Here is a 19,078-nt window from a genome sequence, read left to right as displayed (position 1 = left end):
TTGTCAGAGTAATTTGTGCAGTAATGTTGAGCAAAATACCTAAAGCAATCCATATCTCAAGTAGTTAGCTTTATATGTTAAATAACAATGTTACTTACAAAATTTATGCAGTACAATAAATACACGCATGAAAGACAATACACAGCAATTCAAGTAACTTAATATGCAGGAGCACAATACGGTTTTTCATGAAAAACATTTCTTAACCATTTTATTATTATTTTACCTAAGAATATTGTATTTTACAGTTATGATATCACACTAGTGGAGAGAAGCTGCAGTGAGTCATTGAAACTCTTTGGAAATATAGAACATTATGTAGTGGTGACAATTGATGAACACACTGCCATAATTTTGCAGGTAAAGCTATATAATAAAAAATATAAATTCAAATGTATTATAAATATATATGCTCATGTAATTTCTTTTTTCACTTTTCTGCAGAAGGCGTGTCTATATTCTATTAGGTATTTCCTCTAAAAGTTTGCAATAACTACCCTAGAGGACCAAGTAGAACTGACTCATAGGAGTTCTCAGATCTACAGAAAAGCTACTGCTACATGCTGACCTTTAAGGTAGCAGTTAAACAAATGGGCCATACGAACTAAAATGATCACTCTGGAAAACGACTATTGCCAGTCTCCTTTGATGTGTTACCATTTTAAACACATTTTAAGGAAACAGCAAATATTTAATATTGTATTGTATTGGCCTGTTTTAAAACATATTTTAAAACACGACTCTTCCCCCCTCCCCCCCCAAAAAAATAAAGTTTCAGCCACTGTTTTTTTAAAGTGGGTAGAAAATGAGTTGATGAGGGCAGTGGTGATTCAGCAGTAGAATGCTTTGTTTCCATGCAGGAGAATCCGTTTTGATTCCTGGGCAATGCACCTCAAGTATAACCACCACCTACCTGTCTGTCAGTAGAGGCTTGCATGATGGTAAACAGTTTCATCAGAAATTTCAGACTAAGATAGACTAGTAAGAAAGCCTGGTTATCTACTTCCAAAAAATGAAAACCCTATGAATTACAGTGGTCACCATGAGCTGATCCTGTTGAACATGGGGTTTCTATGGGTCAGTAGCCAACTGGCAAGCAGCTAACAGTAGGAGCCTTAGTGGTTTGGCGGATTAAGCACTTGACTTCTATCCAAAAAATTGGCAATGCAAATCTACCATCTGCTCTGTGGGAGAAAGATGAGGCAGTTTATTTCCATAGAGATTTACATCCTTGGAAACCCTGAAGAACAATGCACTCCTTCCTAAGAGTTGCTAAGAGTCAGGATCCTTTTGACAGTAGTGGGTAGTGAGAGCAACAGCAAGATTAATTGTCTGGCTGTGGCTAGAATGTAAGTCAGGATTGCCTCTAATTAAACTGGTTTTAGAAAAGACGAAAGAAGTTCTCTCTAAAAATTTATACAGATTGAAAATTAAGAGGCATCAATTCTTGGCTGAAGCTCCATAAGTTTTCTCTTGAGTGCTATTTACAAAACAATTGATTTGATGGGTTGTGATAAACAACCAAGCTTGACAAGTTTGAAGTATGAATGAATGGCAAATGTTTTGTTAAAGTTCAAGTCTGCATTTTAAAACCTATTTTTTAAAAACAAGATGTGTTCATGGAAAAAAAAGTAGCAATTCCTTCTTGGGAAATCCACTAAATGGTACTTACTTTATCTTCCTTAAATATACATGCAGTGAAGATTACACTATTGGTCTCTTAAGTATATTTTCAGTTGCCTTTAGGATTGATCAGATCCCTAGCCACAAAAGACCTTGCCCCAGTATGGGCACTTGTAGCTGGGTTCTTCATATCTAGGACTTTAGGAGATCTATAAGCTCTCTTTGCTGAAGTTATTATTAACTGTTTTATATCTACTATAGCTTTATTCAAAATTTTTACAGTATGATTTTTTTATTCCCATGAAATGGGAACTCATACCCATAGGAATCATTCTTGGGCAGGTATGGAATTGGATTTTCCTTCCTTCTGTAGCCTTAAGAGATCAAGTGTGGCCCCCACTTTTGTTTCCTCAAATTGTTAAAATTAATGAATAGTTTTTCTTTATTTTATGATAGGATTTAGAAGAATTGAATTATGAGAAGGCATCAGATATCATCATCATGAGATTAATGGCACTATCATTTCAGTACAGCTGTTGTTGGATAATTTTATACTCAAAAAACACATTGGATTCAGAGTAAGTAAATATTTTCTCACTCAAGTCATTTTCTTGGTAAGATATTTAATCATCTTCAAATAGAAATTACTATGCAAATTTTCTGCTTGATCATCTAATTTGTTTTAAGTTAGGAATTTTCAAGGAAGATTAGGCATGCTTATAGGAAAACAAATTGGAATCTGGATAAGATACATTTCCTTAGATATTCTGTGCAAATCCTTACCCCCAACTTATTAAGAAAATTGTGCCCTTAAGTGTTTCACTTATTAACTTGTAATTCTGGAGTTTTGTTATAATTATTTTTATTAGATCATCTAGTATCTTGTTACATTGCACGATGTTACACTTTCTCTTATTGATGTGCTTATTTGAAAAATTACCCAAAAATCTATTCTAAGACATTGGCTTGAGATATCATTATATGTCTTTTCTTTTCCTCGCCTCTAAACTTTTTGAGAGCACTGCTTCTACTTTATCCTTATTCTGTGCTGATCCCTGTCCTTCAGCCATCACTTAGGACTTTATTTGTCATCTTCAAAGATATTTTTATCTTTGACTGGTGGGAAATATTTAATATTGCTCTCAGTGCTTTCTTCCTTGAAACTCTTCAGTTCCAGGACACTTGATCTATCTAACTACCCTTTTCTATATGTGCCTCTTCTTTCTTGTTCTGGTCTCCCAGTACACCTGTGATGAGTTCGCTTCTTTCTCCTATTGTATCCGTTGGAGATCTTTTCAATTCTAATTGCTTCAGCCATAATCTCTTTGCATACAATTATTACATTTACTTCTGCAGCTGCAATCTCTTTTTGAATTCCTAACTTGCACCTCTGATTTCCTATGAAATAGTAATACCTTGATAGTACACAGGATCTCAAATTTGACATGTTTAAATAGGAATTCACCCTATTTTCTAGTCCTCCAAACTCGTATCTCCTTTTATCTTCCATTTAACTGCTTAAAACAGTGGTTCTCAACCTTCCTAATGCCATGACCCGTTAATACAGTTCCTTATGTTGTGTTGACCCCCAACTTTAAAATTATTTTTGTTGCTACTTCATAATTGTAATTTTGCTACTGTTATGAATCTTCATTTAAATATCTTATATGCAGGATATATTTTCATTGTTAAAAATTGTACGTAATATAATTAAAGCATAGCGATAAAGCACAAAACAATATGTGAAATATATTGTAAAATATTTATGTTTTCCAGTGGTCTTAGGCGACCCCTGTGAAAGTTGGATTTGACCCCCAAAGGGTTGAAAACTGTTGATTTAAAACATTGCATTTCTTTTAGTCACCAAGACTAGAAACACATTTTATAGAGCCGAACAATGCTTTTTTCTCTTTTATCTATCCCTTCCTTTCCATTTGCATTACCAATACCTAAGTTCAGTTTCTTCTAATTCAATTATGTGGAATATTATAACAAAGTACTAATCATTTTCCCACCTCCTCATACTTCTCAAGGCTCCTTTGTATCATCTGTTATATTCTCAGTATTTCTAAAACCAGGTTTTAATCTGATTTAAAAGAGGAAAAAAACTTTCATTATTTTCTTCATTTCTACTGAATGCATGTACAAGAACCCTCAACTCAATATTGAAGAGCTTAAGAAATATAATCCCAACTATATTTTCAGACATAATGCTCCTTGTTTTCCAATTCCACCAACTCTCACTGCCTTTAAGTTGATAGTGACGCATAGCAAGCCTGGAGGACAGGGTAGAACTGTTCTGGAGGATTTCCAAGATTGAAACTTTTTATAGTAGTAGAACGTTTCATCTTTCTACCATGGATCAGCTGGTGGATTTGAAATGCTGACCTAAGATTAGCAGTTCAACTCATAAACGATTTATACTACCAGGCTTTCTAATCGTAAAAAAGGACTGCTTATTGTCATGTGAGCAATTTCTTTCCTTTCTCACTTCCTTATTACTCATACATTTATTTCTTTTTACAATATTATCTACTTCCTCTAGCTTTTTCTTTTGGTTCAGTGTTGTCTATTTTCCAGGACTCAAATCCAAAAATCACTTTTCAATACAAACTTTCCTAAGCAACCCTAATGCACACAGCACTTACTGAGATGTGACCTGTCTATCCTTTGAATTCCTTAGCTTTTTCTTTTATATTGATCACATTTGTTTTATATTGAATGACTGATAATGAACCTCTCCTACTAACCTCATATTTTTATATATTAGCCTCATATTTTTATATCCTTACAATGGCATATACATATACATCAGTCATAGTAGAAGTTTAAAATATATTCTTTAATATTCAGACTTGGTCTTCTTTGACCTTACCTGTATGATCTTTCCCTTATTGATTTTCCTGTATGATTCCATTCTATTAACCTCCTGTGTCAGGTTTTTGTATATAATATTATCATGTTAGGATAATGAAAAGTTGGATGTAGGAACCTAAACACATTGATTCTTATTCCTCCTTCTATTAGCAAGTAACCTCAAACAAACAATTAACTGAGTTTTGCCCTTTTTTTTAAGTTTTGCCTGTTTTGTGCAAAATAAAAATTATTATCTAAAACCTTTATGCTGATGACCTATGAAGGCTATAAAGCATGTAAAAAATTTTTTCTTAAGCATATAAAACTCCTTGGAAGTGCTCTGGATAAGTAACAAGATTTGAAATGTTTTCAAAGTAGATGGCCTCTAACAACCACAGCAACCATCCCTGCTGGGATAGGGTGCTACATGTTGAGCTGCTAACCACAAATGCACATGTGGCTTTCAGTGCCTGTAAAGATTCTTTGCCTTGGAAAGTGTTGGGACTGGTTCTACCCTATCCTATAGAGTCACTGTGAGTTGAAATCAACTCCATGCAGGGAGTGGAGTTTTTTATTTAATTATTTTATCCTTCTGTGATTTTTGTAGTGCAAATGAAGTACAGGAGAAAAACAGATGATTTCAACTCAACTTAGTCATTTACAAAACACTATACAGGCATGTACATATATTTATATGTTAAGTATGAAGGTAACAGATAGACACTGGGCCTCTACTCAAGTACTCCCTCAATGCAAGAACACTTTGTTTTAATAACCTTGCATTCGTTATGCTCACCATTCTGACAACTGGACATCCCTTGCAGAAGGGTAGTGGGGAGGAGATGAGTCACTCAGGTTTCAGTGTAGCAATAATGAAACTCACAACCTTCCTCTAGTTCTTAAATGCTTCCTCCCCCCAAATTATCATGATATCAATTCTACCTTGCAAACCTGGTTAGACCAAAGGATGCACAGTGGTACAGATGGGATCTGAAAACTACAGGGAATCTAGGACAGGTGCACCCCTCAGGACCAAGGGTGAGAGTGGCGATACCAGGAAGGAAGGGGAGGTAGAAAGGGGAAACCGATCTCAGGGATCTACATATAACTTCCTATCTGGAGGATGGGCAACAGGAAAGTGGGTGAAGGGAGACACCAGGCAGTGTAAGATAAGATAAAATATAATTTATAAATTATTAAGGGTTCATAAAGGAGGGGGACTGGGGAGGAAGGGGGAGGGAAAAGAAAATGAGCTGATTTCAGGAACCCAGGTGGAAGGCAAATTTTGAGAATGATGAGGGCAATGAATGTATAAGTGTGCTTTACACAATTAATGTATATATGGATTATGATAAGGGTTGTATGAGCCCCAGTAAAATGATTTAAATTAAAATTTTAAAAATAAATAAATTCCCCACCCCCCCAAAAAAAGAAAGAAACTAGTTGTATTAGAAGGATCATTGGTGGCATAGTGGATACACATTGGCTGCTAATTACAAGGTCAGCAGTTCAAAGGCATTAGCTGCTCCTTAGGAGAAAGACAAAGCTTTCCATTCGCATAGAGTTACTTTTAGAAACCCACAGGGGCAGTTATACTCTGTCCTATATGGTAACTATGAGTTGGAATTGATTTAATGGTAGTGAGTTTTGTTTCTGGTTTTTTGTTTGTTTGTTTGTTTGTTATGTTAGAACTCCTTTGGCTGGAATCAACAGGTACCCGCTTTAGCCTAAGCAACAAAAAGGAAATTTACTGCTTCATATTACTAAAAATTGGGAGAAAGGCAGAACTGGATCCAGGAACTGATTGTAATAACAGCTCTTTCTGTTTCTAGGTTCTTCTTTGGGTTGGCCTCTTTCTCAGACATATTTTTTTGCATAAGGTAGTAGGAATAATTATCCACAGATCAACTCACATCCTGCCTAATAAGCTTAGAAGGGGTGGGGGTGGGGGGAGTTTTTTCTAACGGTACAGGAAAAAGTTCCAGGAAGGATTTTAATTAGTCTAGCTCTCTTCATATGACTGACACTGTTACTTTGGTAGGGGAGTGGAATATTCTAGTCTTTAGTCAAATAGACACCCAAGCCCTGGTTTTGCAGTAATTGCGATGCTCAACTTCTAATCAAAAGTTCAGTGGCTTAGAATCATCAGATGTTCCAAGGGAGAAAGATGTGGCAATCTGCTACCATAAAGGTACGCAGCCTTGGAAAACCTTTGGGGGAAGTTCTACTCTGTTATATAACATTTCTGTGGGTCAGAATTGGCTTGATGACAATGAGGTTGGTTTTGATTTGGTGGGGCCAAGAAGAGGCTAGTTAGACTGCTCCCCCACACCCACTTCCTCCCAGTATCCCATAGATTTAACATTATTGCCAGAGTGGCAGTGCAAATGCTTTCAAAGGGGTACTGGGTACACAAGCAAACATGACTCCATCACACTCCTATTGTCTTCGCCTGTCTATTCTTATAAACACAATGAAACGTGGGAAGCTGCACTTGAAGAAGTCTAATCAGATGTCAAAAGAGTAGACATTTAATAATACAATTCTTTTTAGGTATCACCTTACAGAAAAGACACTTCATCACCTGGCCCTAATTTATGCAGCTTTGGTTTCATCTGCCCTAAAATCTGAACAAATGGATGTAAAGGTATTCTTTTGCCTTATGTTTATTCATGAGTATTTTTCACAAGTCAACATTATACTGAAACTCAAATGCCCTGTAAGAAGAATCAATAAGTGGTTAAATTTAAAATTGTGAAATGAAGACTTGTTTTAAAATAATACTTTATTGTGATTTAGTGAAAGTTTACATGAGAGTGTAGTTTCCCATAACAATTTCTACACAAATTGTTTAGTAACATTGGATACATTCTACACAACATGTGAGCATTCTTATTATTTCCATTCTGGTTGTCTGGATAAGGCCTGTTTAAAATTAATAAATATTCTTGCCAAATACAGATCTGTTCTCAAAGATTTACTTTTATGATTTTAAAATATTATTTTATCTCTTGATGACTACTTAGGTGCTTTTTGAAATATGACAGGATATGAACAAAATAAATATCTCTTGATAAAAACTATTCACTTATGAAAGATGTGCTCAGTTTATATCATAGCATGCCGAAGGGTATTAGTGGTCGCTAAACATTCTCCTTTATTGGCCCATTTTCAATATTCTGCTCTGAAATTCAGACATTCCTTTAAGTTCAGGAATCAATTCTCTTCTGTTCTCACTTCACACTCTTAGCAAGCACCATTTTATGCTCAAGCACCTGAAGAGCCTAACCATAGAGAAAGGATTATTAGGACGCTTAAGTACATTTCCCTCAACTAAAATACCACTCCTTACTTATCAACACGATCAGATTCCAAAGACCAGATCATATTGGATAATAATTATTATGCAAAAACGGAAAATTACCACATCAGATTACAAGATGAAAGATGGCTACATCATTACATAATTACCAAATTACATCATTAGTACAAAACTGCCAAACCACTGGGACTCATGCCCCAGTCGAGTTAACACAAAGTCTTAACCATCACAGGCTGGTACTCTCACCTTGAACCCTGGCCTTTGTTACTGCCAGACATGCACCGTTAAATGTGCAAAATAGTCAGTAGATCTTTTTACTATTGCTGTAGATTTCATAATGAACACTGTAGAAAAATGCATAAGTACCCACACAAAAATTTTGAAAACAATTGTAAGGGCCTCTTGGATCCCTAAAGTCTAGTCACAAGTCTCAAAGTCCTTGCCCTAATATATTAAAGTAATAATCATTACCATGGTCATCAAATCATGCTTTTAAAAATAAAATTAAAATGGCAGATTTTCTCAAAAAATCCAAAACTTAGCAGTCACTCCATTTGTAAATAAACAGTTTGTGTATGTGTACTCTGTGTACATTTTAATATTTTAAAAACTTTAGAATAGCTTTACTTTCCAAGTGTGTGCTAACATACTCTATTAATCTTGTGAAATAAAAATATTTATTTTGTGAGCTTGGGACAGTTTTTGTTTCTTAGGTTTTTATGACTGGGCAGGATAATTAGTTGCATTTCTAAGACATGCTTGTTCAGTGTAATATTTCTCTACCATTAAACTACTATATATAAACTACCTTTCCTTCATTCACATTGTTACGAACAAGGGGGGTCATAGCAGAGACCTAAAACCCATCTGTACACAATAGGACATCCCCTCACAGAAGGGGCACAAGGAAGGGATGAGTCAACCAGGGTGCAGTATAGCACCGATAAAACAATCTTCCTCTGGTTCTTTGAGGCTTCCTCGCCCTCCCTCCCCACTGTCATGACCCCAGTCCTGCCTTTCACTGTGGGCTAGACCGGACGGACCATGTAAACTGGTACAGATAAGAACTCATAACACACAGAATCCAGGTCAGATAAACCCCCAGGAACAGAAATGGGAGTAGTGATACCAGGAGGGTGAGGGAGGAAGAGGAAATTGATCGCAATCATCCATGCTTGACACCCCCCAGGAGGATGAGCAACAGAAACGTGGGTGAAGGGAGATAGTGGTGGGTGTAAACTATGAAAATAATAACATAATTTATCAAGGGTTCACGAGGGTGAGAGGGTGGGAGAATGAAGGAAAAAAGAGGAGCTGATACCAAGGGCTGAAATAGAAAGTGTGTAGGAAATGATGATGACAACATATGTACAAATATGCTTGATACAATTGATGTATAGATTGTTATATAAGAGTTGTAAAAGCCCCCAATAAAGTGATCTTAAAATTAAATAAATGAGTAAAAGATGAAGAAGAAAAAGACAAAAGTCTTAGAGGAAGACAGTCTGATATTTCAAAAGGCAGAAGGAACTGAGGAAATAAACATGTGACATAAGAAATAGAGACTATTAAGAAATGTTTTTTACAAAATATGTAGAAATTCTTGATTGGGATCGTCTCATACTGTGTATCCTTTATTTCAAAAATACAGTCAACTTAAATTTTTTTTAGAGTAAAAATTTATGAATATTGTTTTTGGCAGGTGTGGTTTAAAAAGAAGTAAGCAAAAATTGGGTATAATAATTCCCTAAATACTGGGAATTAGTAGTCTCAATCAAAAACTTATTTTGATGTACAGCATCAAATTCATTAAGTATCTTTTTAAAAGTTAACTTTCAAAAATCTTGTAATTAAATTTTTTGGCTTTTGTTGAGAAACTAGTATATTGAACCTAGAAAAAGAAAAAGTGAAATATTAGTGCTATTCAGATGGTTATTTCTTTGAGTAAAGATTAAATGTAACAGCAAATATATTTAAAATATCTTTTTAAAAATACCAAATGAAAGTGAAGAAAAACAATATAGTTTCAAAAATTGAAAACTACTTTTTTATTATACAATATTATATTATTGTATTATATAAAGAAAGAAAGAAAACTGATTACCCTCACAAACAAAATGTCTGAGATTTCACATTAATTAATTAATTAATTAATTAATTCTGAAATGCTGTTTAAAGATCAGGCCAGTTATTTTCTCTAGAGCTATAAGTATAAACTATTTCAATCATACATTTTGCTTCCTATTATTTCCAATATTCTAACATGAAAATATGTTTTTAGCCTATAATTGTACCAGGAAGAGAAGAGGCTGCATTGATAATTCGGCAAATTGCTGACCACAATTTAATGACCTCTAAGAGAAAGCCTCATGAATGGTTGGATAAATCCTGGCTTGAAGTTTCACCTTCTAAGGTTTGTTTCCTAAATGTAGACATTAAAGCCATATATTTGAATGTTCTTCTGGTATCACCTTTTGCTTTATAATAGACAACAATATGCATTGATTGTTCTTTTCCAGAATCACAGGTATTTTTCATAATGGTTATGCTTACACTGAACCTCCATGTTTAGATTATTATAGTGATGTCAATTTTGAAAACAAATATTTTCTAATAATTAAAGAGATGAAATAAGTAAATGTATTAAAGGATAGTGAAAGTCTTATCATTTCATAGTTTCTCAATAAGTTACTTATGTAATTGGAATTTAAAGGAGGGTGTGAAATACATACCTTTATAAATTATTTTTGTTTAAATATTTCCAAGTTCTCATACCAAAATATTCTCGTTTCCTGAATTTTTAAATATATTTATATACTGAAACCAAAAAAGAGAATGACATATCCTAAAATACTTATATGGAATGATAAAGATATATTATTAAATGATAAATTAAAAGCATAACACGCATGAAAGCTATCGTTTGGGAAAGTCTGGGAAATGATATTTAGATCTATTTTTTGTACATGAATATCTCTGGAAATAAACAAGAAGGACACCGGATATAATAGCATTAGTTATTTTCAGAGAGCAGAAATGGGGGAGATGGGATGGCAATGAATTTTTCATTGTGTCTTTTAGTACTTTTTTATTTGAACCAGGTAGTTATTTTACTTATTTAAAAAATAAGTAAAATAAAATACTCACAAATATTAAATCACAGAACTTTCTATCTAAACAGAACATAGTACTATCAACAAGTAAGGGAAAAATACACTATTGTGTATTTGTGTCACTTTCTTTACTGTCCAAGCATATTTCAATCTATATTCTAATCTATTTACAATCAGAGAGGGTTGAAAAAGCTAGTGTGGTACAAAAATATATTAATGTAATAGTAGTAAATATGGCTATTATATACCTCATTTTAATGAGATCTTTCTGAAAACATGTATTTTTAGACCGTCAAGATCAGTTTTGGTTGATAAAAATTCTTCCTAAATTCTTCACAAGATTTTTCTGGAATTACAACATCTTTTAGATTCTATGACTATATATATGGATCGCAAGAGAGAATACATTCAACAAAACTAAATACACCTGGAATTTTATAACTAAGACCCCTTCCCAAAAGTTTCTTCATTAGAAAGCCTATCATTAGATAAAGAAATTATCATCCATTGAAGGAGATGAATGAAGTGTAATGAATCGTTTGGATGGGGGATTGGACTGAATAATTTTTAAAGTTCTTCCCAGTTCTGCAAGTGTATGTGAACCTTTACTGCTTAAAAAATGTCTTTCCCTTCTGGCCACATTCCCTGTCCAGATGTCCTAAATTCAGTGGTAAGGATCATGGCAAAACTTTGAATTTGCTAGAGAGTAAAAGAAATGAGATCATCTTTAAAGGCCATTGACATTACTCCTTAAACTCTTTCCTAGGAAGAAATGTACTTACTTGATTTTCCATGTATCAATCCATTGGTGGCTCAGCTCATGTTAAGTAAAGGACTTCCATTGCACTGGATATTAATAGCAAGTCTTTGTCAACTTCAGGATCTCCTACCTGAAGTTCCAGAAAAAGTATTAAAGGTTAGTTATTTAAAATCCATATTCTTATATGAGGTTATTTCCTTTCTGCTTGATTATCTCTTTTTACCATGAATTTCAAAATAAAAGTATTCAATTTGGACTTCACATAGCAAAGAAATAATTTACTTCAACTAAATTTCATTTAGAATTCCCATAGACCATCAATCACATTATAAATTTTCAGCTATCCTTATATTAATAACTCAGTACAGTTTATCACACTTTACATTATCTTAAAATAGTATTGTGCTTACAGATATCCAATTATACACCCTCACATGTATTTATATTACCTTTTCCAGTCTTCATGCCCTTCAGTTAGAGTGGTAAAGAGAACTGTGACCTGGTAATACAAAAATAATTTTATTAAGGAAACTATATTCACGTTAACTGTGTAAATATTCTATTGTAAGTTAATAGAAAAGTATAAATTTGTCTTTTAACTGTGCCTACTTATGGTATGCTCTTAATATGAGTCAATATAATATCTGTGAATGATGTACCTCAATGAGATTATATCTCAATAGACTATATTTACCTTCTTTTATATATGTGTGTATATTGTATAAGTCATATGCATCATACTTTTTCTTTTTCTGGTGCCTCAATTAATGTAATTTTATTGGTATCTATATTTTTAAATCATTTTATTGGGGCTCGTCCAACGCTTATCACAATCCACACATCCATCCATTGTGTCAAGCACATTTGTACATTTGCTGCCATTATCATTCTCAAAACATCTGCTTTCAATTTGAGCCCCTGGCATCAGCTCTGCATCATACTTTTGTATATGTATGCATCATAATTTATAGTTATATGTTTTCTCATTGATGTTATTATTGAATTTATTAATTCTTGTCATTTTTTAGCATTTTTGTAGCATTACTTCCTTATTCCAGATTAATTCTTCTTCCCTGACAAAATCACCTCAAATTTCATCATCTCAGGAAAAGATGAATCATACTAGTACCTCTACTTCTCAAAGTTTAACTTTCGGTTCTTCAGACCCTGTCATTCAAAAACATGATGACTCTTATCAATACTCAGATTTTGAAGAGACAATCCAAGAAGACACACATACCATTTCTAATTATAACCCTTCCCTTATGAGACTAAGAGAAACGCCATGCATTTTACCATCTGTGGATTCTTATAGTCAGACCCGCTCCTGGAAAGGCTCCAGTTATGACAGAAACGTAGTACAGAACAACCCTTTTCTAATTAATACAGAATCAAAGAAAGAGACTTATCATTCCTTTCTAAATGAAAATGACTCAGACTCAGATGTCTTTGGTTTGGGACTAACACAAATGAATTGTGAAACCAGACTGTTACCACCTTTTACTGGTAAGAAAGTTGCTCCTAACTTTATAAATTATCAGGAAACGAGGACACATGAAGCAAAACGATCCACAAATACAGAGGTACCTTCCCCTGTCTTTTCACTAGAAGGCTCACAATTTCCACTTTGTTGGAACGTTAATAAAAATATATGTGAACAGAACAACGCATTCAACTTACAGGAAGACGCATATGACAGATGGTACTCCCAGAGAAGTGATTTGCTCACTAACCAGCAAAAATGTCCATCAGAGGAGTTAGAAGACTTCACATACGAAAGTCCAAACACTGCGACTGAACACTCTTTCTGGAGAGAGTTCCCTTCTTCCCCCAGGTTGGATTTGTCTTATTCATCTAATTCAAATGTCAATCTAAAGGAAGTTGACAGCCTCTCTTTCTATCAAAGAACTGGAAAGAGTGTAGGACAGAAAAGGTACTCTGAATCTTCACCTGGTGCAGGAGTCGTGGAATCATCACCAGGTAACATCCTATCCAGTAGCTGACAAAAGTACTTTTAAATTTAATTTAAATGGCAGAACCATCTTCAAATCAATAAATATAGGTATATTGTTAAAATTTGTTTTAACACTATTCTTTTGAACAATTTTGGGGTCAAAGAGAAAAATAAAACTCTTAATTATAGACCTGAAAGGAAATATGTATATACCATATGTGTATGCAAATGACATGTGTGGTATACCAGACTATTTTACTTAATGTTATCATTTCTACATGTTATATGTGCGGGTGTATTATTTGAAAGAAAAATATGGTAATATATTAAATTCTTGGGGCTGGAAATGAGATTCAGCTTAACAATTAAAAATAAAATTACAAAATGAATCTAAGGGAAGCAGAAGGGTAAAGTCAACAAAATTAAACAGAAAAATTAGTGAAGCAGAAAATCAGCCTTTGTAGGGAAGGGATTTTAAGTGACAGGCAGGGATATTTACAAAGCTTATTATGTGACAGGCACCATTTTAAGCCTTTAAAGTGAATTGTTTAATTTAATTCTAACAACTCCACTAAGTAGATGTTGCTATTCCGTTGGTTTTTTTTGTTTTCTGAATACTTAATTTCATTAGATTCAAATAATGATAATTTTATTTATTTTTATACTAGTTATACCTTTTTTTTTCTTTTACTACATTGATCAGAACATCCAGGAAAAATAAAATTAAGTTTTAATGGCCACTTCCAGGAGCTCTAGTGGCATAGTGCCTCATTTGTTGGGTTAACCACAAGATCAGTAGTGTGAAACCACCAGCCTCTCTGCAGGAGAAAGATGAGGCTTTCTACTCCTGTAAAGAGTCACAGTCTCAGACACCCACAGGGCAGTTCTTCTCTGCCCTATAGGGTCTCAAGGAGTGCGAGTCAACTCGAGAGCAGTGAGTTTCAGTTCGGTGTTTAATAGCTAGCCATACAGTTAGTCTACTCTGTTAGAGGTCAGGAGGTGAGAGAGTGGGAGAAGAAGCTTAAGCTACAAGGCTCTTGTTTTGTATTGGCCCTTGGAGAAGCCTAGGATGGGCCTAGGCAATCTTTTATTTTTTTAATATATTATTTTTAGTGAAAGTTTACATGTCAAATCATGTTACCATTTTAAAAACTTTTTAACCCCCTCATATAAAACACTGTCACTTTAGAAACAATGCTTTTTTCCACAATGCAATTTTAGTCAAATAAACATGAATTATTAATGCCAGTATCTTTATTAGTACGTTGACAAATTTTGATTAATTTACTGGGGTTTCCATAGCACATCATTACTTGCAAATATGTTGACTGATAACTTCTAAAATTCATATCGGTGTAGTCCTAGAAAATTTATCCAAAGCTATTGGCATAACTTCAAGATAATTTTCCACTTGTTCTGTAGGTTTTAAAATGGTATTCTAATATTTCTCATCAGCCAAGTTTCCCCCAAGGATGTAATTTTGCATTGCATCCATGCATATACCCTACATCATGGCATGGGAAAAGCCAAAGCTGCTGCTTCCTGGGGTAGCTGTACTAGCGAGTAGCCATGTCCACATGCCGCCCCCCATAAACAACTAGTGGAAAGTAAAGTAAAAGGCAAAAGCAGCCATAAAAATGGAAACCCCCATGTGGGCAAGCAACAGAACTCATTGCGCTTGTTCAGGGTGGATGACGATCTCCTGGTGGCTGCTCTAGATTTATTGGCATCAGGGAACAAGCCCTCCTTCTTCATCCTGTGACTCGGGTGAGCCGAGCTCTGGTTTCTTGGAGGGCAATCATGTCTTTTCAGGTGCATGCTTTACTTTGCGTGTTTGTAACTATGGAGGTGGTGGCAGAGGGGGTTACAATGTAGCACACCCATGCACCCATCAGTAGGTTTTTGTGTTTTTCTAAGTACTGATCTCTTGAATATTCGTCATTTATAGTTTAACTGCTTTGTGGTCGTTATTACTTATTCTTTCCATTCATTCATTCATTCATTCATTCATGATGAGTCCTTCTCAGCCTTAGGAAGTATATACGGAATTTTTCTTATACTCCTGACAATACTAGCCACCTCCTTTTTTAAAAATTTCATTGAGGGCTCTTACAATTCTTATTACAATCCATACTTCAATTGTATGAGGCATATTAGTACATATGTTGCCATCATTCTTTTCTAGACAGTTACTTTCTGTTGAGTCCTTGGTATCAGCTCCTCTTTGTTCCCCCTTCCCGCCCCTCATGACCCCTTGATAGACTATAAATTATTGTTATTTTTATATCTCACACTGAGCACTGTCTCCCTTCCCCCTCTAGCCACCTCTTTAAGAGAGACTTTTACTTCAGACACTTTGCGCTAGTTAATTGGGATTTATGGCATTTTATATAGGAATAACATGAATTCCTTTCCTAACAAGTAGAAATTATTAAGTAACTATAAAGGGTAAATTAATTTCATGAGAAAATTTATTAGTAGATTTAGAAAAAGATTAAGGAGTGTTAGAATTGACTATATAAAACTAATATCAAGAAAATATATAGTTGCCATCATGCTGGTAGCTTGAATGGGCCATCATGGGAGTGTTTACAGCACAGAAATTGACAAATGCTGGAAATCAGGCCTCCCCAGTCTGTTCTCAGAAATCAGGTGGTTAAACATTAATCAGTGCACTATTGGTGCCAACCCAAGCTCTTCTCTGGCCTCACCGGGAAGGACTGGGATCCTATCGTTGTTAACATTCCTTGTATTTTATCTGATTATTCATTTGTATAATTATATTCCTAAATTGGAGTTCAATATCTATTTTCCAGATACAAATCTGCAGGTAGATTTTTAATACAGAACCCCTCAATGAAAAGGAGTAAGTCTTTGGGTGAACATGATCTCCCACAGAGAATTAGACTAGCAAAAGCCAAATAACAGAAAGCAGTGGTCAGCTATAGAGGGCTCAAACTTAGAAGGAGCGAAAAGAAAGAAGGGGGAGGGAAAGAAGAAAGGCAGAGGAAGGGAAGGCAAGGAGGGGAAGGAGCAGAACTCAGGCACTCTCACCACCCAGCACCCAGAGGCCTGCAGGGTGTCTGCTTTAGGCTCTTGATCACCCAGCGCTGAGCCAGGAAGGTGTATCTTCATGACAGCTTGTTGGAAACCTGCAGGATCCCAGGAAGCCTATCTAAATTGCTTCCCAATCAATTTTGGATTATTTTAGTCAAAAATACTCAAAAGTGAATGGTGCCTTGATATAATGTTCTCATTTTACAGAAGAAAACATAGAAATCCAGAAAAATTTAATTGTACAAAGCACGAGCTCTAAAAATATTTTTCGAACAATAATTTTTATTGAGTCATTAGTTATAGGAGCATTAATGTTTAAAAATATATTTAAGAATGTAATTTAAATAGTCATTACTTGATCCCAGTTGTGAAATGTTAACACTTTGTAGATAAGTGACTAAGAAACAGGATCTGTTTTCAAAAGATTACCAAAAAAGTAGGTATACAGCATTACTATCAGAAATAAAACAATTTTCCTTTTTTCCTTTTTAATAGGAAAAGTACCACAACACAAAAAACGCCGTTTAGTGTATGAAAAAGTCCCCGGCAGAGCTGATGGACAAACTCGTCTGAAGTTTTTTTGAACGAAGAGTGCTTTCTATTTGCTTCTGGTGACAATATAGTAACAAACATTATTTAAATTTGTTCATACATTAAGGAAAATGCAATTGCCGTATCTTTTCACATGCAATGGCTACATGTAAATAATGCACACCTGCATAGAACATGCATCATATGCATAGGAAACTAAACAGGAGAGCAGTTTGCCCTGTTTGCAAAAAAAAGTATAGTGGGTGTGTTATTCCCCTAAAAGCACAGCACTTTCTTGGATGTTCTCTGTGTTTGATATTAAATTTTTCATTTGGGTTTACATTTTTTTTAAAGTAAAATAGTCTAATTTAAAGTGAAGTAAAAAAATTAAGTAAAAATAGTCAAATTTAATGTAAAATAGTCTAATTTAGCAAGTAATGTAGTTAAGATTCAAAATTTTTTTAAAAATCTAATTTAAAGTAAAATAAAAATAAAGTAAAAATAGTCTAAAGTAAAATAGTCTAGTTTAGCAAGTAATATAGTTAAGATTCAAAAAAATTTTTAAATCTAATTTAAAATAAAATAATAAAGTGAAAAGTAAAAATAGTCTAAAGTAAAATAGTCTGATTTAGCAAGTAATATAGTTAAGATTCAAAATTCAAAAAATAAATCTTCCAGATTCACATAAACAATACACACCTGTAAATTTAGCCCGCATCACAGGTTCTTGAAGTGGGTCTGACCTTATGAGTCAAGAAGTGGAGGTGCTTATTAAACCCTCCACCACAAAGAAAATTAAAATTTTAGAGTGGAACTAAAATAATTTTTTATTTAAACTCTTATCTTCCAAAACAAAAGATAAATTATTTTCAACCTATGTAATAGGAAAAGGATTTACTTTCCTACCAAATAGTTTCCTATAAGTTGATAAGAAAAACAACCTAATAGAAAAATACGCAAAATACATAAGGAGACATATTTCACAGAAGCAGCAAAATAGTAATTAGCATTTGGCACACTATTGAGCTCCATTACTTACCTAACAACTGCAAGCAAATTAAAGCACTAAGTTACTACTTTTTCACATATTGGATTGAATGATTTTTTAATGTGCATTATTCCAATGTATTGTATATTGTTGGTCCAGTGTTTTCAGAAGATAGTTTGTGAAATATCTACCAAAATACAAAATGTATGTTATCTTTTGATCCAATAGTTAATATATATAGGAATCTATCCTAAAGAATTTCCAATTACACAGTGATGTATATTGTGGTTTATTTTGTAATAATTAACAATTATAGACAATGAGTAGACAACAATGTAATAGCTTTTTTTAGTAGTCTAATATTTTTACTTTATGAATAGTAACACTGAGCCCAGAATAATGATATAAAGCATGAAGAGATATCATTGTTTCCATAAAATGACCACTGAGAAAATGTATCCGTCTCAAGTTTTGAGACAAGAAATTATTTATTTCCTACTGTCTTTTTTTTAAAATACTTTTACGTCTCATCACAATCTTACGTCTCATCCAGTGTGTCAAGCACATTTGCATATATGCTGCCATCATCATTTTCAAAGCATTCTCTTCCCACTTGAGCCCTTGGTATCAGCTCCCCATTTCTTCCCCACCCTCCCTCACGAACCCTTGATAAGTTATAGATTATTATTTCCATATCTTACATCATCCTGCGTCACCCCTCTCCCTCTTTTCTATTTTTCATCCCCCTGGGAGAGGGTTCTCGTTTGAACTTGTGAACCACTGCCTCTTTCTCCCCCACCCTCCCCTAATCCTCCTGGTATCTCCACGCTCATTGTTGCCCTTAGGGGTTTATCTATCCTGGATTCCCTGTGTT

The 19,078-nt window shown here is 34.3% G+C and overlaps 1 protein-coding gene across 1 annotated transcript in view; it reads left to right on the top strand.

Annotated features, from left to right (window-relative positions):
• The window catches only part of SHOC1 (shortage in chiasmata 1), a 73,056-nt gene extending 55,787 nt beyond the window's left edge, over positions 1-17,269 (top strand). Inside the window, 7 exon segments of the mRNA XM_075559025.1 lie at positions 249-360; positions 2,080-2,201; positions 7,033-7,126; positions 10,083-10,214; positions 11,681-11,830; positions 12,703-13,672; positions 17,187-17,269. Coding sequence (XP_075415140.1) covers positions 249-360; positions 2,080-2,201; positions 7,033-7,126; positions 10,083-10,214; positions 11,681-11,830; positions 12,703-13,672; positions 17,187-17,269 — 1,663 coding nt within the window.
• The last annotated feature ends 1,809 nt before the right edge of the window (positions 17,270-19,078 follow it).

The sequence above is a fragment of the Tenrec ecaudatus genome, chromosome 10, assembly GCF_050624435.1.
Source record: "Tenrec ecaudatus isolate mTenEca1 chromosome 10, mTenEca1.hap1, whole genome shotgun sequence".
NCBI lineage: Eukaryota > Metazoa > Chordata > Mammalia > Afrosoricida > Tenrecidae > Tenrec > Tenrec ecaudatus.
This window is presented reverse-complemented; position numbering and strand designations above follow the sequence as displayed.